The sequence below is a fragment of the Carassius carassius genome, chromosome 19, assembly GCF_963082965.1.
Source record: "Carassius carassius chromosome 19, fCarCar2.1, whole genome shotgun sequence".
NCBI lineage: Eukaryota > Metazoa > Chordata > Actinopteri > Cypriniformes > Cyprinidae > Carassius > Carassius carassius.
The window spans coordinates 23,826,051-23,850,709 of NC_081773.1; the positions used below are offsets into that span (position 1 = coordinate 23,826,051).

General features: G+C 41.9%; 1 protein-coding gene across 5 annotated transcripts in view; it reads right to left on the bottom strand.

Annotated features, from left to right (window-relative positions):
* Positions 1-16,323: 16,323 nt before the first annotated feature.
* The window catches only part of LOC132095431 (receptor tyrosine-protein kinase erbB-4-like), a 361,887-nt gene continuing 353,551 nt past the window's right edge, over positions 16,324-24,659 (bottom strand). For all 5 annotated transcript variants that reach the window (XM_059500422.1, XM_059500423.1, XM_059500421.1 and 2 more), the window contains 4 exons: positions 23,723-23,820; positions 23,389-23,559; positions 19,479-19,812; positions 16,324-18,839 (listed from right to left, as the gene is read on the bottom strand). In XM_059500422.1, coding sequence (XP_059356405.1) covers positions 18,148-18,839; positions 19,479-19,812; positions 23,389-23,559; positions 23,723-23,820 — 1,295 coding nt within the window. In that variant the 3' untranslated portion in view covers positions 16,324-18,147. The remainder of the gene's footprint in view (positions 18,840-19,478; positions 19,813-23,388; positions 23,560-23,722; positions 23,821-24,659) is intronic.

Here is a 24,659-nt window from a genome sequence, read left to right on the forward strand (position 1 = left end):
CAATAATGTTGTCAGGGGACATTTGCATTTATCCTGCAGGGATATAACTGCTTTGAGGAAATTCTTAAGTGTTCGCTTAAGGGTTTATGCACATCTTCTAAAGGAAAACTGGACCAGTAAGGAAGACTGTATTGGGGAAGCTTTGAAATTGTAGCTTGAAAAGCTACAAGCTTCTCATAATCTAAAGTAGTAACATGACAGTAAAACTAACCTTTTAAAAACACAGCTACAATATAAGCTGCTATAAAGATAAAAAAAACTACACTGAATTTGATAAATCAGGGAATGTAGAAATTAATATTAAGTAAAAATACTGTAAAATTAATAATAATAAGTAAAAAAATCTGGCACAGACAATAAGGAAATCAAAGCATTACATTTGTTATATATATATATATATATATATATATATATAAATGGACATAGATTTAAGACTAAACTACTGATAAACCAAACTTAATTAATCACACCAAATTTAAACTAAATGTGTACATTTTGTACTAAAAGGGTTAAATGATCACAACTGAGTGAAAATAGTTTTTTTTAAACTGCTCATTCTGATTCATTAAAATGAATGAATATTTGAGAACGAGCTTGAATTTTGGCCTTGTTGCTCAATGTGAGAAATTCATCAATGTAATGTTGTATTAAATTCCTTTAGGGAAAAAAAAATGCTTGTTAAGAGCCACACTATTTTAAAAGCACGTTCACACTACTGAAAAATTTAGTAGTGAAAGTTAGTATTGTCACTACTTTACTTCCCAACACTAGTATTTACAGCACATATGTGTGAGAGAGAAAAAGAAAGTGTTTGGTTTCCTTGGAGGATTGTTTTGGCTCCAGCATGTGCCATTTTGGCATTTTTTTGTGAGGATTTTTATATATAGCCATGAAGGCATTTTTAGTAGAGTTCATGACTGAATATATTTCCCAGTGCCTTGCATTTTTCATTGTATAAATTTCCAGTCATTGCTTGTTCTCATGTCTCAGGGGATATGTGTTAAGACATTCTCTGGACTGACAACTATATTCAGAAACTTCTTGGAGACAGCATCTGATCTCCATGCGGCAGTATGGAGAAGTGATGAAGTAGAAGTGGGAGATGATGCTGACCCAGGATCGACCTTTTGGGCTTCTTTCTTCTCACTCTTAGTTTCTCACAGATGTCTTTGCAGAGATATGTCTCATCACCCACCTTAAACAGAGAAGGTATGACTCATGAAAGAGCTGTTTGTTGGCACTAGTGGTCATGAAGGCCACGTCTCGGACTGTTTACTTGACGGACACAAAGGAAGCCTTTTGGCCTGATTTAGAGACATCCCATACAAATTTGAGGCTGGTAGTGGATCAAATGTTTAATAGTGCTGCTCGATTGTGTGATTGTGTAGAGAAGAATTCAAATGAATGCTTATAATCACTAACATGGAAAAAAAAGAAGCTCACCCTGTGGTCTGTGTGGGTCCTAACACCCAAGTATAGTGATGGGGACACTATATACTGTCAAAAAGCACCGCCTTTCGGATGAGACGTAAAACCGAGGTCCTGACTATCTGTGGTCATTGAAAATCCCAGTGTCCTGGCCAAATTGCCCCCCAGGCCTTTGTCAATCATGGCCTCCTAATAATCCCCAACAATTTGATTGGCTCTATCTCTTTCTCCTATCCAGCTGTATCTGGTGTGTTGTGAGTGCACTGGCGCTGCCGTCGCATCTTCCAAGTGGATGCCACACACTGGTAGATGTTGAGGAGAGACCGCCCACATGATTGTAAAGCGTTTTGGGTGTACAACAAAATGCATCATCCATTCATTCATAAAAAGCTCTGTACACCTTAATGAACTGAACACTGACATCAAACAGACTCAAGCCTTTGAAGAATGCAACTGATAAGTCTTTAAAATACCAATCAAACATTGCTGATCATGCTCAGAGAGACTCAAAATGAGGCAGCAAATGTCTAAAGAGCAGATCACTTCAGACTGGTGCGGCACAGACAGGTTCCGCAGTAATTATCAAGAAAAAACATGCAAACACATGTCCTGCCATGGCTTTGCATGACAGCTGTTTCCTGATTGCTAATTGTGAATAAAAGCAGCACCTAAGGATAAAGATGGCCTGGAGAATGATCCTGTTGTGGGAGAGAAATAATTGGGGTAATTTTCTTCACTTTAGCCATTCCACTTAAACAAGTCTGCGTGATTTTTTTTTTTTTAAGAGAGAACCAACATTTCTAACGATGCTTCTTTCATAAAAGGGAAAGAAAAAGAGTCAAGAGAAACAAGCATGTGCAAGAAGAAAGCTGAAACAAAAAACAGCCATCGTAAATTGACAGACAATTCTGTAACCACAGTTTACCTCTGTTGCATCTCCAGGTATGATGAATAAAATGAGACAGGCATCATTCCCTATTCAGCCTAATGAGACATTGTGTTCAACAGTCTCTCCCTCCTTCTGCACTGAAAACCCTCTCCTTGGAAATGTGTGTTTCAAAGGCTCCGTGAGTATGTGGCAAAGGAGCAATCAAGTGTGGTACCGATGTTTGTGGCATAACATCATACCAAATATATAGTCTATGCATTGCACCAACATATCTGCAGAATGTAGGCCTACACACACTAGCCACTTGCTAGTACAGGCTTGGACCTCTTTTGCATTCAGGACTGTCTTAATTCTTTGTGGCATAGATTCAACAAGGTGCTGGAAACATTCCTCAAGAGTTTTGGTTGATACAAGGCAGGACAGATGCATGCTTTCATTGCTGTTTAATGCCAAATTCTCACTCTACCATCCAAATGCTGCAGCAGAAATTGAGATCAGGCAACCCTTTACCAGTCTTCTATTGTCCAATTTTAGTAATCTTGTATAAACTGTAGCATCAGTTTCCTGTTCTCAGCTGACAGGAGTGACACCTGGTGTGGTCTTCTGCCGCTGTAGCCTATCTGCTTCAAGGTTTGACATGTTGTGCATATTTTACTGTTGCCTTTCTATCAGCTCAAACCAGTTTGCTTATTCTCCTTTGACCTCTGGCATCAACAAGGCATTTTCACCCACATAACTGAATACTCAATATTTTCTCTTTCTTGGACCATTCTCTATTAATGCATATTTTTGCTCAGTTCGGGCCTCTTAATAAAGTTTTTTTTTTCTTCCAAGTATGAGCTCCATATTATCTTGCATGATAAAAGCTTCATATATCAAATATAATACTCAACTAGAAACATATGCAAACTTCTAAGATTTCTTTATATTTCTTTATATATACATATACATATATATATATATATATATATATATATATATATATATATATATATATATATATTACAGGTTCAATGAACTGTTCCATATATACATTTTTTTTCATATGTCAAGTTTTACAGGGCAAAACCAAGTGGTTCTATAATGCCACGATAAGCCATGTGACTTATGACTTAGAGATGCAGGAAAAATGACATCATGACAGAACTGATTGGCTGATGGCACCATAAGAACACACACACATCCCTTAACTAGTGACTATTCTCAGCTCTCACGTCAAAGGCAACAGAAAGCTTTTCATGATTTTAAGAGCCCTGAAAAAGCTTTTTATACATTTTAGGGCACTGGTAAAATATCTTATATAACAATGACATGTTTTTGATTTATATATTGCTTACACAATTTTTTTTTTCAATGTGCAAATACTTTTGAATGGCTGTCAGTGGAGAAAAATGTTGTTGTTGTTGCTTCTGCCAGATTATGAAGTTATGGTATCTAATAGCAGGTGCTGAGAGGACCATGATAAGGTAGCCAGACCAAACTAGTAACTAGATCATTCTTGCTATCTTGTAGTATCTTGGAGAAACTAAGTGTAATGGGGTGGAGGTAGTATTGGTAGTGGCTCTACTGTATATTATGCTTATTTAGGACTACAAATGAACTGGACTACAAATCCCATGAATCTAGGAACTATAAAGAGGAAATCAAACTTTTTGGCCTTCCTCTTTGTGGAGCAGGAGAAACTGTGAGATAGATTAATTTATTATGCATTTAGCTGATGCTTTTATCCAAAGCAATGTACAGTGCATTCAGGCTTAATTTTTTTTTTACCTAATGTGTTCCCTGGGAATCGAACCCACAACCTTACACGCTAAGGCAACGCTTCGCGCCCTTCTTGCCACTTCCCGCCGAAACGGGTGTGGCCCAACCTATAAAAGGAGCTCGAAAAGGCTGACTCACCTGATTTTTCATCTCTTCAGCGAAGCTCACGCATCGCTGGATCACGGAGGAAGCAAGCGCCGTCTGAGAAAGCACATCAGCAGGACGAGCCATTCTGAAGCTGCTGGCATCGCCGCCTTCCACTGCCGTTCCTGCTGCGCTATCCGGCACCTATATCCTTTCAATTCTGTTATATCCAAGCTGTTCTTTATGTGTGTGTGTGTTCGCGCTGCGACACACACTCGTAAAAGAGCTCGCGTCTTTTTTAAGATGCCTTCCTGCGGCTCGTCAGAGCCCCACTCAGCGAGGGAGACCGGTACGTCATCTGTGTCTCCTGCCTGGGTGAAGATCATGCAGCGCTCGCGCTCGCTGACAGCAGATGCCCTCACTGCGAGCTGTTGCCAAGGTGACTCTGAGGACTCGCCTGGCCTTTTTCTCTGAACCTGCATTCTCCGCTGCGCTGAGGCGCTGTAAAAGCATCGCTTCCAGCAGATTCCGGAACCGTCTTCAGCTCAAGCCCGCTGTTGCCGGCGCGTCGTCCGAGGAAGTCGATCTCAGGGCCGGGTCGGGGGAAGAGGACACGCGCTCTCTGCTAGCTTCGGGCAGTGAGGGCTGGGCGAGCTCCGAAGATCTCGCGCCTTCTGCTCAGAAGCCCAGCAGACGAGCTGACATCGAGAAGGAGCCGGGGCGAATGCTCGTGTTGGCCGCGATGAGTCTCGGCCGCGAGTGGTTTGCACCAGCGTCCCCCCTCTCGTTCCCGGCTGGATGGTATTTCCCTTTCGGATGAGCGTACTTCTCAAAGCCCGCCTCATTTCTTCCTGAGCTTCACGAAGAGGTGGCAAAGGCTTGGAATGCTCCATATTCAGCGTGAACTCGTTTGTCTGTCTCACTAGCATTCTCCACACTGATGATGCTAAAAACAGGAACTACCACTCACTTCCGCCGGTGGAACAGGCGATAGCGATGCACCTTTGTCCGCCCTCTGCTGGACGGCGGCAAAAGCGGTGTTGCCATCTAAAGCCTGCTGTGTGACACTGCGTCGGCACTACTAACGATGGCTGCTTCATCGAAGCGCAGGTGTACGAGTTCCGCTGTGGCCGAGCTCTCACCCAAGCGCGCCGCTGTTTCAGTTCCAGGAATTGTGACTGTCTCAGCCTTTTCTGCAATGCGCAAGCCTGCACAGTTGCCCGCTTGCCTGCACACAAAAGCCGTTATCACAACAGCCTCAGCAACGCAGCTCGAGACCCCCGTTCTCGCTCTACCGGCCGTCGCCCCGCGCCACGGGGACCGCGGCAGAGGATTACGGTGAGGCCGGGAGCCCCGAAGCCATCCTAGGAAAGCCATCTATGAATGCTGCATGACGCTGCGTTTGTCACTACACACGATGGCTGCTTCATCGAAGCGCCGGTGTACGAGTTCCGCTGTGGCCGGGCTCTCACCTAAGCGTGCCGCTGTTTCAGTTCCAGAGATTGTGACTGTTTCAGTGTTTTTTGCAATGCGCAAGCCTGTACGGTTGCCCGCTTGCCTGCACACAAAAACCGTTATCACGGCTACCCAGATATTTCCTGAAAAAGGTGTAATTTCTGGTGTCCCGGCCACGGCCGATGGTGCTATAAATGTAGTGACGATGCCCACTGCTCAGTGCCCATCTCCACATATAAGCACAGCCCTTCACACAGGGCTCGCGCCCATAAAAGCAACTCAAGTCGATCACGCGCACTACATAGTAGACGTGCCCACTCCTCAGTGCCCACAATCACTATGTCACACGCGTCATGTGGTTTCTGTAAAAACGAAACCCGTGCACGTTCGTCCGGCCACGGCCGATGGTGCTATAAATGTAGTGACGATGCCCACTCCTCAGTGCCCATCTCCACATGTAAGCACAAACCTGCACACAGGGCCTGCGCCCATAAAAGTGACTCGATCGCGCACACTGCATAGTAAGCGTGCCCACCCCTCAGTGCTTAAATTACTATGTCACATGCGTCATGTGGTTTCTGTAAAAACAAAACCTGTGCACGCTCGTCCGGCCACGGCCGATGGTGCTATAAATGCAGTGACGATGCCCACTCCTCAGTGCCCATCTCCACATGTAAGCACAGCCCTGCACACAGGGCTCGCGCACATAAGATCGACACAGATCGGTCGAGCGCGCCGCATAGTAAACGTGCCCACTCCCCAGTGCCCACATACACTATGTCACATACGGCGTGTAGCTTCTGTAAAAACGAGGCCCGTGCACGTACGCTCTGCAAAGGCAGACAGCGAGTTGAAAGTGGTAAATGTGCACATATGCAGCCCACAGTTACTCGCAGACATATCGAGTCCCACGGGACCTGCTCAGCCTTCCCCCAGTCGGTTAAGCGCCGGGACGGGGTCGAGGAGGAGCGATCTGCCCGCTGTGATCAGCGCGCTCCCCGTCTCACATGCGCAGCACACCCGAGCGCCGCCGTTGCCCGGTCAACAGAGCGCGCTTCGCATCCAGCCCTTAGCCATTCATGCAGATGCATGGTCAGCGCTTCCAGGGGTTTCGGATTGGGTGCTAGGCATTATAAAGAGAGGCTACTCGCTACAGTTTTTTTCGACGCCCTCCGCGCTTTTCAGCGCGCGTCGAAACTACGGTCAAAACAGAAGTAGCACACATACTTCGGGCCAAAATATCAAAACTGTTGAGCAAAGGGGCTGTAGAGCCTGTGTCTCAAGCTCAAAGCGAGGGGGGGGCTGTACAGCAGATACTTTCTTGTGCCCAAGAGAGACGGGGGTCTCAGGCCCATACTGGATCTAAGACAGCTGAACAAGGCATTGATGAAACGCAGTTTCAAAATGCTTACGACCAGGAAACTCCTCGCGCAGATTCGCAGAGGGAACTGGTTCATGTCAATAGATCTGAGGGACGCGTATTTTCAAATACAGATAGCGTCAAACCAAAGGCGATATTTGAGATTCGCCTTCGAGGGCCAGGCATACCAGTTTACAGTCCTCCGTGGCTCCTCGTACGTTTACGAGGTGCATGGATGCAGCGCTCGCTCCTCTCAGACTCAGAGACATGCGAGTGCTGGATTATTTGGACGACTGGCTGGTTCTGGCCTGATCACGAGCGGAGCTCGTGGACCACAGGGCCATTTTACTCGATCACCTCGAGAAGCTCGGCCTCAGTGTCAATTGGGCGAAGAGTTCGCTGAACCCCAGTCAGACGATTCTGTTTCTGGGTATAGTTCTGAACTCGTGTTCCATGACGGCGCGGCTGTCACCACAGCGCGTGACGGGCATTCAGCGCGCAGCGAGTTCTTTCCGCTGCGGCATGACCGTGTCGCTCAAACACTGTCAGAAGATGCTGGGCCTCATGGCCTCAGCATCTCCGGCTCTGCAGCTGGGCCTGCTCCCCATGCGCCCCCTGCAGTTCTGACTGAAGACGCGGGTGCCGCGCAGAGCGTGGGCATCTGGCCGGTTGCATCTCAAGGTCAATCAGAGCTGTGTCACAGCTCTGGCACCTTGGACAGCGAACGGTTGGTACCGATCAGTTGTAAGCCTGGGGACTTCCCCGAATGTGAAGATGGTGTCGACGGACTCCTCCACTTCGGGATGGGGAGCGCTGCTCGAGGGCAGACCGTCCTTTGGCCTATGGTCAGAACGGGAAAAGCTCCATCATATCAACTGTCTGGAAATGCTGGCAGTGGAGAACGCGCTGATGCGCTTTTTTCCCCAAATCAAGGATCACCACATCTTAGTCCGTTCGGGCAACATGTCTGTGGTGTCCTACATAAATCGCCAGGGCGGTCTCGGGTCCTGAAACCTGTACAGGCTAGCGGAACGCCTCCTGGTTTGGGCTCAGCGCGACATGCGTTCGCTGAGGGCAGTGCATGTGCCTGGGCTACAGAATCTGGGTCCAGACAGGCTGTCCAGAGGCAATGTTCCTACAGGCGAATGGTCTCTACACCCGCAAACAGTCCGGCTGTTGTGGGAGAGATTTGGCAGGGCGGAGGTGGACCTCTTCGCGTCCCACGAAAACGCTCGATGCCCTGCGTTCTTTTCCAAGAACGAAAGTGCGCTGTCACGGGAATGGCCGTGCTGCCCGCTTTATGCTTTCCCTCCCGTCTCCCTCCTTCCGCAGGTGATAGAACGGGTGAGAGAAATGAGATGTTCAATACTGCTTGTAGCACCTCATTTGAGGAACCAACCATGGTTCCCAGATTTGATGCAGTTAGCAGATGTCGCCCCGTGGCCAGTACCGTTGAGGAGGGACCTCCTCTCGCAGGCCAGGGGCTCGATTTGGCACCCTCAACCGGAGTTGTGGTCCCTCCATGTGTGGGCGCTCAACGGTTACCCGCTGATCTCGCAGTGGGAGTGCTGAATACCATCACTCAGGCTAGAGCTCCATCGACACGACGTCTGTATGCCTCGAAGTGGTCGGTGTTCTCCAGCTGGTGCACAGGTCGAGGATATTCACCCCTTAGTTGTGAGGTGACGGAGGTTCTCTCCTTCCTACAGGAGCTGTTGGATAAGGGCAGAGCCCCATCCACGCTCAAAGTTTATGTGGCGGCCATCGCAGCGTTTTCTGAAACAGCGCTCGGTCAGTCAATAGGAAGGAATGATTTGGTCATCCGGTTCCTCAGAGGAGCTAGGAGGCTGAATCCTCCCAGACCTCCGTCAGTCCCTATGTGGGACCCCGCGGCGGTTTTGGAGGCCATGAAGGGTCCCCCTTTTGGAGCCTATCCAATCGGTTAGCCTTCAGCATCTGTCGTTCAAGACAGTACTCTTGTTGGCTCTCGCTTCGGTGAAGCGTGTGGGTGATTTGCACGCGCTCTCTGTGAGCCAGTCGTGCTTTGAGTTTGGGCCTAATGACTCAAGGGTCATACTCAAACCTAGGCACGGTTATGTGCCGAAATCCCTCAACACGCCGATTCGGGCTCAGGTTATTGCCCTGTCAGCCCTGCCGGTGTCAGGAGAGGATAGAGACTCGAGTCTTCTTTGCCCTGTCAGGGTTTTAAGAGCTTATGTGTCTCGCTCTGCTGCCTTTCGGCAGACGGAGCAGCTGTTTGTCTCGTTTGGTGGACGTTCCAAGGGAATGGCTGTTTCGAGACAGACTCTATCCAGATGGATAGTTGACGCCATAGCGTTAGCTTACGCTTCCAGGGGCCATCAGTGCCCGTTGGGCGTCAGAGCACACTCCAGAAGAGGCGTCGCCTCGTCGTGGGCGTGGTCTACTGGGATCTCCTTGCAGGATATATGTATGGCGGCAGGTTGGGCCTCGCCGTCTACATTTATCAGGTTCTATAACCTGGAGGTTCCCGCCTTGCAAGCAAGGCTGCTGTCGGTATAGTCAAATCAGGGCCCTGAGGGGAATTCTGAGTTCATGAGCGCTATGCGCTGCCGACTGTTATATGGGCAGTATTGCGTAAGACCCGCATTGCCACATTGGTCAGGCTTGCCTCGGCTGTGTGATGTCATATTGCCGTATCTACGGATGCTGCTAGATATGGGACGGAGGGCTTTCCCCCTTTTCTGTCCTGGACTCTCTGTGAGTCCCTCAGGTGACTGTGCACTGTAAATCCTGGGCGTTGCTTCAGGTTTATTGATGTGTGATCCCTGCGCGCACGGCGTTTTGCATTGGGTTCCCGTAGCGTCTTAGCTAAGACGCAGTACGAGAGAGCTCTCGTAAGAGAACGTACTCGGTTACTAAACGTAACCTCGGTTCTCTCTAGAAGAGCGAACGAGTACTGCGTTCTCTGCCGTGCGCACGATTCACTCTGGTTCGCTTCGGCGATGAAATAAATCAGGTGAGTCAGCCTTTTCGAGCTCCTTTTATAGGTTGGGCCACACCCGTTTCGGCGGGAAGTGGCAAAAAGGGCACGAAGCACCCTTATTGGTCTGATGTTGCATCTGCCCGTGCTCGATAGGCTGTGCAGTTGCCGCAGAACAAGCCAATGAGCGAACGAGCCGTCTCGCCTATGGCTGTGTACTGCTGCAAATGCGCTTTACAAAAGTACAAAATTAAGGATAATTTTTTGCTTCAGTATTTCGTGAAAAGAGACTTTTCCCTGTAGCGTCTTAGCTAAGACGCAGTACTCGTTCGCTCTTCTAGAGAGAACCGAGGTTACGTTTAGTAACCGAGTACGTTAACTGTTAAGGTGAAGGGGAATCATTTGCAGTGGTTTGAGTCAAGTGTTGGGTTTTGACACTTGTAGTGCTATTTGGTTTTGCTGTGTTGTGATCGAGTGTGTGTGTGTGGTCTGGTTTAACATTGTTTGTTTTGTTCCTTTGCCACTTCTAATTATCTTTTGTCTCCAATAAATGTAGTTGTACCGTACTTGCAAGGAAACACACTGTGTTTTTTTACATCTTCCCCATCACTTCAAGATTGGTTCAGAGATTCAAAGATGAGACCTAAAATCTATAAACATAAATGTAAAATTCAGTCATACTGTACTTATGCACCATATTTATTAATTTGCGTGGCCAGCTAAAAAAAAAAAAAAAAAAAAAAAAAAAAATGTGTATAAGGTTTTGTTATATTTTTTAGAGATTAACAGACAGAACCGCAGCTGCCAGGAAAATGTCCAATATGAAATGTTAAAGTGTTTGGATGGCAAACATTCTGTTAGATTCAAAAATTATATTTTGTAATGGGATTCATTCAATGAGATTGCTCTAGAGATTGGCCCATAGGTTACCTATAGACAGAGGCATATCGATGGGCACATTGAGGGGAAAATGAAAGACTCTTGTTTGGTGGCTTTTGCACCTCATCTCTCCACTGCAGGGAATGTAATATGCGTCCTATAATGAAAACTCTCAGGGGAACTCTTCCTCTGCTTAGTGGTCTATACAGGGCCCACTCAATCACGAACGCAGCGCGTGCTGATGTACTGACAGGGCTTTCAGTAACATCAGGCTGCGTAGTCTGGAAAAAGCCTTCTATCGCCTTTAGCGCCGTACACTTCCTTGCCACATGACGAAGCACAACATTTATCTCTGCATTTATGGAAAAGAAGATGCTCAGCTCTACAATGTGAAAATAGAATAGCATTACTCTGTTGTGAAAGAGAACACAATTGCGCTCTCCCTTTGTTTAGTTGGCTCATTAATGCAGACAGCTGCAGTATATAATCAGGGCAAATGTTACTCTAAAGGTGATTCTTTATAATATTTGATATATTTAAAAATGATCACTAAAGCAAACAATAATCCTGAATTTGGACACAAGGGACATAATTAACAACTAATAATTTCATTAAAGTAATCATCAGCTACTTTGACATACAAAACCAGTGAAATCGAAAAATATTATCTTTATAGTAAAAATGCCACATTTGTTTTTGTTGCCAGATTTTAAAACATTGTGGGCATCATACACTTGCACACTGAATAAAATCATAGTGTTAAGCTAAAAAAATTGTAGTCTGTACCTTTATACACTATGTGATTTTTTTTGAGAAATCTCCAGGCTGACTTAGTTTATAGTGAAAATAATACAGTTTTCATGATTTGCTCACCCTTATTTCATTCTATGTATGCTTTTATGTATGTGAAGAATCTTAAGAAATATTGTGGGGTGGGGGAGGTTAATTACACCATTTGGGGTAGTGTGGAACAGTGAGTAAATGAAGACAATGTTTATTTTTTGATGATTTTTGGAAGAACTATTCCTGTAGGTGAGCGATTGCTGGGGTTAATTTTCCGGCATTTTTCAGGTTCTGTTCATACACAAGTAATATGAAAGCACCTAATTTGATCCTAATTTAGAGCAAATTACCCAATCAAATGAATTATTTTAGGGTAGAATGAAGATGTTTTCAGAAAAACAGGTACAAAAATAGCGGCAGTAAACCATCTCAGCTGGAGAGATCAGATCATATTTAGATCCAGAGATTCTGATCATTTCTCTTCAAGGGAAAATCCATACAGAATGTCACGGGTAAAGAGGGGAGGGCTGGGAAAATGATGGATTGCGTCGATCACACTCAATTATGTGCTTGAGAAAAGTGATTTGACTCATTATGAGAGGGGAAAAAAAGAAAGGCAATACTGATCTCACCCTCTTACAATATTGGATTTCCAGTGATGATAACATAAAATGTCACTGTGGGGAAAAGATCTGTCGCACACAACACAAATAATCACTGTTTACTATACGTTGTTGTGATTATCAAAGATATTTCGTTTTAAAGTGGTTGCAATGCAATTTAGGTAAAAGTGCAAAGAACTTTCATCAGACTGCAGTTAAAAGCACAGTAAAATCACTGACAAGCACCTATAAATGCTACGTCACAACCTCATATAAAACAATTGCCATCTGATTAGAGCTTAATTCAGAGACAAGACTTCTGTTGAAACAAAGTGATGAATCTGGAGAGCACACGGACAGAACATCTAGTGGTTCACTTGTGACATTTTGATGTTATATCCCATCTTTTTTATGACTCCTAAAAATGCTGTAGTATATGATTTATTTTTATTTATTTTTTATATCTGAAAGCATTCGGATGCGGCATATCTGATTTTAAGAGACTAAAAATCTGAATCACTGCCTTTGAGATGGTCGCAGACTTGACAGACTCTCACTATCCATCAAGACATTCAAATGCTGTGAAAAAAAGTCAGAATCTGACATTCAAAAAGCAAAAATCTGAGCCATCTTAATGTCAAAGAATGTGAGATGCAGTCGCTTTTGAAAAAAAAAAACAGACTCATATATCAGGTGTTGTATTTATTTATTTATTTATTTATATTAAATTAAAAATATAGATTCAGGTAACAAAACTGTGAAACAGTATTTAAATGCTCTAGCTTTGGGGAATGGGAAAGCTGTGGTAAAGAAATTTACTGTGACCAGAAGATGGACGTCAAAAATGTCAAGACTTGACTTTAGTTCCGATGAGCCGTCACTCAATAACAACGTGGCCAAATGAACACCACTCATGGCAATTAGTCCACTTGACAGCGTGAATAATACACTCTGACTTACGGATTTCTTGGAGGAAAACCATGGCGGATGTATTTGAGATGGGTGAGCTCAGCTTTTGCCATCATTTTTCTCTGTGTTTGCGCTCACGGCCCTTGGCTGCAGATGTGAAGGGATATGACCAGGACTAAAGTCAGGAAAAGCCTAACTGGAGTTGAGAGAGATTCTTGTGAGATACAAATGCTATGGTAACACAGCTGCAGATTCCCCACGCTGGATTCTGTACAAAAAGAGAAAATTGTGGGGTGATGGAGGGAGGCTATACCTGACAGAAAGGAAACATCTCCTACCTCTTGAACATGGGCAGAGGTTAAAAAACACAAAAAGCATCAAGCCGAGCTACATACGGTCACGAAAAAACACACCGAAGTACTAAAAGAACCTGCAAGATCTACAAAATCAAATATGTGCTGTTCAAATTACATATATATACAGCCATCAAATAAGAATAACCGGTCACACACAATACAAGTGAACAAAACAAAGGGGAAAAAAAGGTCAGTCCAAAAAGAGCATAAGTTTCCCAGCTATTTACAAATGCATCTGGCCAGTTCAACTGTCTATAAAAATACTATTCACATTTTCTCATTGACGTACAGTAGTAAAATCATGAGGAACAACCATTCCAAATGTCAATGTTGCAGGAAGGGGTTTTTCTTCAATTTATTTTGTCCTTTGTAATATAAAATGATTATTATTATTTTTTTTAAACTGTGCTTAGTGTACAGATAATTTCTGACTACCTTGCCACATGCAAAATAATTTCCAGTGAGCAATTTAAAAGAAATGATAAAAGAAAAGAAAAGAGGGCACAGCTAATGAGAAGGACCCAAAAGACAAACCTGTGCTTGTTTGCATCTTTGACACTGCAGATTTGATACGTAAATACACATGATCAGATCAGACTCAATAACACTGTAAATTAATTTAATTGTTGGTGTTGAACATTAAGTTACCTAAAATATTGTAAGTACCTTAACAGTAATTTCATAACAGAAACTGAAACGCGTTGTATTTTTATTAGGTTGGAGGTTATAGCCTCTCTATACGGTAAAATATATGATGACATGGTCATTATAAAAGAACTGTAGGGCCCATCAAAACATATTAAGGGAATTTTAAGTACCTAAATCATGTATATTGCAACTAGCTGATAAATGTTAAAAATGGGGAGGAAAAAAAAAATCAAAGATCAAAGGGTGAATTCACTAAGCTCTTTTGAATTAGATTTTTGAACCAACCACCCACAACTCCGTTTAACCAAACACTAAATGTGGCAAAATAGTTTCTGCGCTTTATTTACTGTAAATTAAGTTGTCTTATTTTAGCATACATATGCTTTGTGAAAATTGGGTTCATTAACTCATTGCTATTGGCCTATTAATCTTAACAGAAAGCAGGTGGTAAACCTACATATAAAAGATGTTGTTGATCATTAACTGAATAATGGAGACAAAGAGCATGACAACCAGTACAATTTAAGCATTTTGAAGAGTTGATTCACGTGTGTTGCACTGAAACTTAGTGAACTCACTCTTCAGATTTTTAAAGCAATGTTAAAAAAAGGAACAAGCCTTCACCAGCATCTTTCTACTCTTCAAGCCCAAGTTCAAGATGTCAAGATGTCTTTCACATGTTCTTCTAGATTCTGCTAAATGTGAGTCACCGATGAACAATGTGCATTGAGACAAAATGTTTGTGCTCCATCCAGACCTAATTTCCAAGAAAGTGGAAATGTTTCCAAAGAAAATGTATTCCATCCTCTAACAGTCTTTAATTGAGAAAGTCTTCACAAACAGTCACCCTCACATTTCAGGCATTCTTCTCCCTCTATTTTTGCCTAGCTGTTCCTCACTTGATGAATTTAGTAGATCTTTACCCACCCTGTATTCACAGCAGTTGCTAGCTACATATAGATTTATACACCCAGACCTGCGGTGGCATTATCAGTAGCATATGCACAAGGTCTTTGCCTTTAATTAGGCTAAGAGAAAGTAACCAGAACGCTTCAACCCTCTTGGAAACAGTATGCAAGAGGGTTTTCATTGAGGTTGTACTTTGGGCTTTTGATAACCCCAACCAGATTCCTTTAGATAACGATGCACTGGGTTCATCATAAATACAAGAAACATGAATAAAAATATAATTTGTGACCCTGGACCACAAAACGGGTCTTAAGTGTAAATTTTTCGAAATTGAGATTTATACGTCATCTGAAAGCTGAATGAATGAGCTTTCCATTGATGTTGTTTGTTATATATATATAACAGAGAGAGAGAGAGAGAGAGAGAGAGAGAGAGAGAGAGAGAGAGAGAAAATCGCCTTTGAAGTTGGCCAGATAAAGTCCTTAGCAATGCATATTACTAATCAAAACTGACATTTTGATATATTTACTATATTAACATGTACAATATATCTTTATAATGATCTTTACTTAATATCCTAATGATTTTTGACATAAAACATATTATTTTGACCCATTCAATGTATTTTTGGCTATTGCTACAACTGTAGCTGTGCAACTTTAGACTGGTTTTGTGTTCCAGGGTCACATTTGGCCTTAGTTCTACACACTGTACTTCATAACTGTTAAACTACTTTGAACACTCTATAGGAGCTAAAATAAAGCAATTTCAAGTATCAGTTTCGTCCTGTAATGGCGTCTCTTATTGTTATATAGGTAATCTTAGCATTATTGCGACCCACCTTAAATTCTGCTCTAATCGCATTATTTCTAAGGATAAAAGCTTGTGATAAATACTTCAATTAGTAAACATCTGTGTTTGGCAAAATTACTGCGCTTCACTAACATTCCCTGATTTTGTTTCCAGTAGCGAGCCAAAAATGTCATTTGTCTAATCTGTTATCACATGGAAACAGCAATTCCCACAATGAAAAGAATTCCGCTCTATCTTTGCTATGTTCATTAATTAAAGTGCTCCATGTAACCGTAAACCTTCACATTTATAAGCACACACACAAAAAAAATACATATAAAGAAAAAAAGTGATAGAGCAAAACAAACGTATGTGGGCGGGTGGTGTTTGCTATCATCATGTAGCAATGATTATAATAGATGAGTATTCAGTCAGTGCCATTGGTGTTTAAAACAAACTCATGTGGCTGTGCCAGGCTGTTAAGTGCTATAAAACCATTTCACATCTCCAAACCAGCAACACAACATTATTATTCCCATTAACAGAAAAGCATAGTGACTGGCAGTGTTCAAAACTATACACAAATCTAGCCAGAGAAACCTGGATGGTGCGGTTTTACCGAAGATTTAGCAAAGTTGTTTTCCAACATTTAAGGAGAACAACATGCCCAAGTAAGCGAAGTTATCATCCTAAATTCTATCCGTGTAGCTCCATGAGACGCTTCTTATAGAAAAGTCATTATGGGAGACAGTTCAAATGGAGTTTGAGGCAGTCTCAACTCTGACCTCAGGGCAAATATTCCATTCGTACATTCTCATTTGTTCCTCATGGTACTGGATGATGGTACTCCTGCTGTGATTTCAAAACATCCCTCACTGTTGCAGTTTTAATGAACCCAGCTAGAAAAAGCTGCCATCTTGATCCCAAGTCTTGTGCATCTCATCGACTTGCATGTGGGTGAAATTTCTATAGTTGTAACAGTTTTCCGGCCATATTTAAGAAGAGCATCTAGGCGTTGTGTGCTGTTGAGTCTTCCGTACAAACATGGGCCTTTGTAACTGTGTAAATATCCTATCACCACAGTGTGTCCATCTATGTGGATCCTCTTGGTTGTTAGTGTTGATTTTAGCTTCTAAAGTTCAAGGTAGACCCAATCTGGGTTGTCGTTCCACACATCAAATGACAAAATAAGGAAGAGGCTACCTTAAGGTGACATCTCTGTGAGCATACAGATCAATGCTGGCTAGATCAACGATAAAAACATTTATTACAGTAGACTGTTGCAGATCTGCTTTTATGAAGTTATTGATTTTGTGGCGGGCTGCAGTACGGACTCCTTCACATGCGTGCTGATACTGTTCTCAGCATGGAGCACTTGTCTTCATTAAGTTGCCTTTACACATGTAGTTTTATAGACGTATAATATGGACCGCAGGAGTGTTTCCAGTTGGCAATCATTCCAGGCTTAAGAATCAAAAATGAAGAATGGCTCAATAGAAATAATAAAAAGTGCCTTGTTTGAGCGATACATGTGCAGATGAATTATGCAGATATTTTTAACAGAACATTACACAATGTGTCTTTTGAAGATGCGCCTTTCGAGAAGGTGGTGATCAAAGGTCCCAGCTGACACCATGCTGTAATGAACATATGTTTTGTTGTATATAACAGCATGTAGCGTACAGCCATGCCTGTCGCTTACTTTTTTGGAGTCTCAATCAGTAGGCAACATGGAGGACCATTTTGGGCCCTTTTGTCCCAAGTCCCACAACGATATTCCCAATACGACGGATTTGCATACAACACATCTGCCTCATAAAATCATGTATCGAGTGCTAAAATAAACTATGCTAACCTAAGTCATAAATTTCAGCAGATCTTATTGAAGGTACAAATCAAAATTCCAAAATAAGATAAATGATAGAAATATTTCTGTAATTGCACAAAAGAATGACTCCTCTCTGCTATTGGATCAACCCACGTTCCATGTCAATGTCAGCACTTGCTTGATGAGTGTAACATGTACCAAATGCTGGGAAGAGTATCATTTTCCAAAAGTTGGCCTCAGGTAGGGGAAACAGGTCTTAATGGTGACTGAAGTGAGGAGAGACAAGTAGGAAGGAGCTTTAATTGATGTGGCCATCTGTGACCTATGCCTCTGGAGGAGAAGCTCACTCAAGTGGATCAGTTCCAGGTCATTGGAGGTTGGGTGTTAATTCCAGTTCAGAGAGGAGCAGAGAGATCAGGATGCTGGTGTAAGAGCCAGGGTGAGAACACACTATGACTCTCTCTTTACCTCCAACTGTCCTTGTTTGTCTTGGCCATTGTTGCTACACAACAGTGTTTCTCTGGCGGTAGGGAGGAGGTGGCAACACGGTTCCCGGTTTTAGCGCATACTCAGAAAGGTACTCCTGGTTCTCAGCCACAGCGGGTCGGATCCGTCCGTTTTGCCGGTAGAAGAAGCGTGTGCTGCAGTCCTGCAGATACTCAGGGTTGTGGAGAGTGCCCTTGGGGGGGAGACTGTGCTGCCAGTACTCAGGATTGTCAAATGTTTTTTTGGGCTTTATGTCGGGCTTAATGGTCCCGGAGTGAGCGGGATGGAGGGTGTGCGCTGGGTGGAGGCTGTGTCCGGGATAGGCAGAGTGGAGGGTGTGGCCTGAGAGGGTGGAGATGCTTTGTTTGCCTTGGTAGAGAGGCTGTGTTGTGATGTGGGCATTTGATGCCGCTGGTTGCATTGTTTGGGAAAGGTTCTGGCTGGTGGAAGTTCCACTATTTGCTGCTACTACTACTGCTGCTGCCACTGCTGCTGAGTGTGCAACAGGGACTCCATTCTTCCTCAATACGTCGTGACTCTTTTCCCCGGAGTTATGGAAGGTGTTGAGGTACAACGGGTCATTGACATACTCATCCTCTACTTTGGACTGTCCGTTGGAGGTACTGTGGTAACCTCGCTCGAGAGTGCGGACCTCTCCATTTCTGCGATGGGTAACAAAAGGGTTCTCCTCCACAGGGTTGAGATAATCTGCATGAGAAAAGAAAAGAGCTGTCAGAAGACAGGAGGTTGGCAGAATGAGAACATTGTGGCAGCTAGCTCTCTAAGGTAAAGCCGACTACCATTGATCTCAGTAGGTTTTCTATACAGACTCAGTAGGATGCTCTCTGAAGTCCTAGAGTTATAGTAAATCCAAGTTCTTTCCATTAACATTTTTGCTAGAGTATATTTTACAGAAGAATGATTGAGGTTACAAAGTGTGCCAGTGACCCCATGGCTGTGGTAGAATTAGCACAAATTAGCCCAAGATTCAGTAGCTTCTTTTCAAACTATCCTAAACTCTTAATGTCTTAGCAACTTGTATGAAATTTCAAAGGGATTCATCACTGCTTTGAACCCTGGGTTATGAAAAACTGCACTGAGTACTGGTGCTATAACTAAGCAGTTTGAAATAAGAGGCCAGTTGTTTAGCAGGATTCCTGTAAGTAAATGAACATGTAAATTTCTTAACGGATGAACATATTTGTTTCTTGATCCAATGTTAGTCACTTTAGTTAAGTGTGTAATCTTAATAATCACAAGTTTTCTTAAAGCTTTTCTCATTAAATATTATGAACTTCGTAGTCAGAAATTTTTCTCGTCGCTTGCTCCAATTTATCCTTCCAGTACCTGAGGGCTTTTTGTCCTGCATGGCACTCATGTATCCATCCTGGTCAGTCTCAGCTCTTGCTCCGCGCTCACACAGTATCACAGTTGGATCTGCACTGTAGCGCTGGCCACTGCTGTCCTCCCCGGTGCTTGCCCTTGGTGAAACCTTCTTCCTAAGAGTGCCATTACAGCGGCTGTCTTCAAATGCCTCTGAGGATCCCGAGGCCCCCTGCTGGGTCATAGATTGCTTCTGAGCAGAACAGCCTGGGCTGACCGCAGACACAGCAACAACCCGCGGGATAGTGGCCATCATCTCCTCCATGCCGAAGCTGCCGTCCTGGTACGCAAACTGGTTCTGCAGAAACACAAATGAGCCTTTTAGTATCTTTGGCATGATCTATTTCTGTTTGCTTTACAATTAAACACTTCAAGAGGAGCAAATATTTTATGCTAGGGAGGCTCCAAATATTAATACAGTTTATGAGATTTAATGAAAACTTGGCAACAGTGAATGAACAGACGAGTGTGTAGGAACACAGCTCTCCTGATGCAATTAGAAATCTCATCACAATTAAACTTTGTTTTTCTGACTGTCTTTGTTTCTAGCTCCTGTTGTGAATTTGATTTTCATTAAGTGCTGTGGAGGAAGGACTGTAGCAAAAAGGCCATGTACATTTTTAAGGTATAAAATGGTAAAACCATGTTACTATAGTACAGTACCATAGTACTAAATGATCACCATATTTCTGCATTATGGTATTTAAAATGGCTCTTTAAAGCACATCAGAGACAACAATGGCATTACCAAATCAGATTTCAGTCACAACGAACCAATTAATGTACCGTTTTGATTATATTATTTTTAACTCAAGTGTTGAATAATGTTAAGCAGGCATATTCATTTACTATGAACAATTTTCCTATTTGGTTTGTGTTCATCAAAATCATAATAAAAGAAACCAAAACCAAAAGATTTTTGTGAAGCATTTAATTCACTGGATTATTCAGAAATGGACATTCACAAGATGGTTATCTGAATATTTGTAATCGAATCTGCAACTATAGTGTGATACCATAGTACTGTTCTACTGACGCTGTGATCTCTCTGCAGTAAGTTTGCAGGTGTTCTGTCTGCTCAGAGAAACACGGGCTATGTCCTGAATTCAGTGTCTGCTTCCTCATTTTCCCTTACCACCGACATTTTCTCTGTTTCTCCACTAACCACAAAACACCCATCTCATTTCTCTTTCTCTTTCTCTTTCTCCTTCCCCAGCACTCATCCATAATGCTGCATTGCTGTGAATAAAGAGTGCTGCTGGGCGGACCATTACTCTAAAGAACAGGAACTAAGAGTTGAGACTATCACAACTATCATAAAACTATACTTGTGTAAGGAGTGGGCAGAATCATTAAATGCCATATCATGAAATTAGTAATTTGATATTTTTACATTTCACAGTAGTTATTGTCTTATAGAAAGTGACTGAAAGTGTATATACATAAACATGATAATGCCTATTATTTGGATAATCTTATGAATCAAAGCTTCAGAAATGTCATTAGGGTATTCAATGAATCAAATGTAGAGTTTACAAAGAATAACAATTATTTTAAAAATATAAATAATCTACACAAAGTAAACATTAAAATGTGAAGTTTAATAAAGTATTTAATGTTCATGCCAAACCTAAAAAAAATTAGCTTTTATCCCAGTAGCCCATTAAACATTTACAACCCACTGACCAAGGATGAGCTGAAACACATGCACAAAAATGTGCTTTTTGCATTATGCTCAAACTTCAAGACATGAATTTGAGTTAATATTGCAATCCGCTTTTTGGGTTATTTGGCAGAGTTTTGTTTTCCCAAAGCTCAGTTTATACGGCAAACTGCAAGCGAAAGATTTCTGTAACGTTCCAAAGAGGCTCTGAAGGATTGATGTGCCTCATTGATATTCATACCGCTCACTCTCTTTTCTCTACCAGTTAGATGCAAACAAAACGCAAGTTAGAATGCAAAATGGCACACATGGTTTGCGAACACAGTCCAGGCAAAAAGGGGAAACATTTCATCACACCCACCCCTCCCACACTCTCTCACACCCTCGCTAAATCCGTTCTAAGTCCCTGGCAAAGACTGACTGAACCCTGAGATTTTGTCTTGCTAAGTTACAGTTAAGAGCTGTTTGAGACGCATCCCAATCTGTTGTCCTTTCCCACTGCCGCCACGCACACCAACAGTTAATAACGTGATCATGGCTGACTAACACAGAGCAAATACCCACTCTGGACTTCATGTCTATGGGCAAATATCATCTTCACTTTAGTGAGGACCCAGTTATTTACACTGGTATACCTCTGTAATGAAAGCCCAGGCATGGAGCCCATTATAGGCACACATATTTACATATCCTTTCCACATGAAAACATTAATGCATGTCACAAACAGCACTGCTGCTTTTGAAAATGCTAAGACAAATTAGCACCTGTACATAAAAAAAGACTGTGTGAATCTCAGCATTTCAGAACCCTTTATCAATAGGGGGCATTACTGAATTGCGAGACTTCCTTTTCTTTTCTCATCGCATTTGTGATTTCATATTTCAATGGCAGACAGGTTTGTTCTGGGAGAGCGTCTGTCAATGCAGGAATGTTGGGCTGGGCTTTCTGGGATGCTCACGTGGGCAGCACTTAATTGGCCAGGGGAGCATCCATCCACTCCAAGGTCAACGTCAGTTGGATGATGGACTCATCTGAAAACTCAATTCAGCCTCAGACAAGCAATAAATAGAGCTTCATGGAGTGAGAACTAAAAGTGCATTAAAATGTAAAAGGTATCTTAAAATATGTAAATATTTGCAAAATACCCAAATGTGGATGCATGATGTATGTTCAATGCATCAGCGACCTCTTGTCCTTTGCCTGCTAAAGACATTTTTCAATATTTGACAGGACTCATGCTATCCTAAGTGAATTGATTCTCTTCAAACTTTTTACCAAAACAGAAATCTAGAGCTTATTATGATTTCAAGTATTCAGATGAAGTGATTGGAACATTAAAGAGATGCAAATATGGCAATCCACTGATGTTGAAAGAATTTACACAATTGCATGGACAAAGTACAGTCCGATTTAGCCACTAAACACTGACTGATTCCAAAGTTAGTTACAAGTCAAATTAGGTACTATTGTTTAAAGGTTTGTGGTCAGTACAATTTTTAATAAGTTTGAAAGAAGTCTCTTAGGCTCACCAAAGCTGGATTTATTTGATCAAAATAGTAAAAATAAAAAATAAAACCGTAATACCGTGAAATATTACAATTTAAAATCCATTTTGTATATTTAATTTTCTTATTTTTTTCTTAATTTTTTTCTTCTTATATATATATATATATATATAATTTAGTTGTAATGGCAAAGCTAAATTTCCAGAAAAAGCATTTAATCTTATCATCATGTTGAAACCATGATTTATTTTTTCAGGATATTTGATAAATTCGGAGTCAAAAAAATATATATAATAATTTTTTTTTTTTTTTTTTGGTAACAATTTAAAAGTCTTTACTGTCACTTTTGGTAAACTTAATGCATCCTAGCTGGAAAAAAAAAACTTTGCTTAATCCAAACTTTGAACGGTAGTTTACTGTATATAAACACCCAAAACAAAAACAAAAAAAGTACATTTAATGTATTTCAGGTTAGGTCTAGCCCATTTTGTGATATCAGTCAAAAAGCAAGAACCAAGCAATGACTTTGCAAACTGGCTCTTTTATGAGGAGGACATGCCTTCCTTTACTGGAGCTTCCAAATTAGGCATTTCAATTTACCCCATTCGTTGTAATACAAGTGGCCCGTTTCTGCTATACTGTTTCTGACAGAGCATGGTTTATTAAATGACTCTGTGTGAGAGTGTGAGCGGGTAGTACACTCACTCTGTTGGGATCCATGCGTGATCTAGTTGTGTATGCCAGTGGGGGAATACTGAGGGCTTGTGGCACCAAATATTCCTCGGCATCCATCAGATCCTCCAGTTCCTCCTCATCTAGCAGACTCTGGAAGAACTTACTGTCATTGGGGCTGGGCAGCTTCATGCGGTCATCCCCCTGACACAAAGAGCATCAGGCTTGAGATCATATATTATGCAGAGAAATGATAGAAAGACCTTATGACATTTATGTGTTTTATTTATCAATTGTTCTTTTATTTAGTTATTTTATTATTGTACAGTACACCAAGGCCATTTGAGCCCAGCAGTAAGGCTCTTACCTGGATGACTAGGTAACGTTGTGGATCTCTTGCCATTCGGCTGAACTCTGCTGCAAGCTCCTTAAATCTGGGTCTGCTGTCTGCATCTATCATCCAGCCTGGAGAGACATGCACAGCACAACTTCAGTCAGCAAAGTAGAACACAACAGATAATCAGTGCTGTGAGCTTACTGTACATTTAAAAGAAGGTCCTTGCTTTAGGATCTGCAAAATGCGGACAAATACCAAATAAATAATTTCCCCTCTGTTTTTAAAACAATAGGAAAAAGTGTTTACAATAACGCACATAACAATATGCTGATAAGTTGATAAGATCCGCCTAGAACTGTAGAGCGCATTAACAACTCAAATAACATTTTCATACAGAGCAATTAAAATAAGTGATTTAACAAAACTGGAAGCTTCATAATTCTGCAGTTAAATTCTCTGGAATTAACTTTCTATCCCAATATTGTTTCTGGGTCCAAGCCTTTACTCTGTTTCAAGTAAGAACACATCTAAAAAGGTGTTTAGTTCATGGCTCACAATGTCCCAGACACCAATATTTTAATTATTCAGAAAAGATGATTCACTGTCTGGCCAATAAAGATTTTGATCTTGCAATAAAGGTTAGGATCATGTTTTTTGTTGTTGTTGTAATACAGCACAATGTTAGCACCATTAGTTGTTTGCTTTTCATTTATTTTAGTACAATTTATAAATTATTTTAGAAAATAAATATTTTGAATTAGTTTTTAGTTTTTCTTTCTGGTTTCTTTTTAGTTTGAGTATTTTTGTTATTTTTTATATTTATTTTTATTTCAGGTTAGGTTTTCGGTCATTTTTACTTAAGATTTTATTTCAGCATATAAATTTTTTCTTTTTCACGTGATATTTATTTTATATTTTATTTAATTTTTTTTCAGTTAACAATTCTAATGGTTTTAGTTTTAGTTAA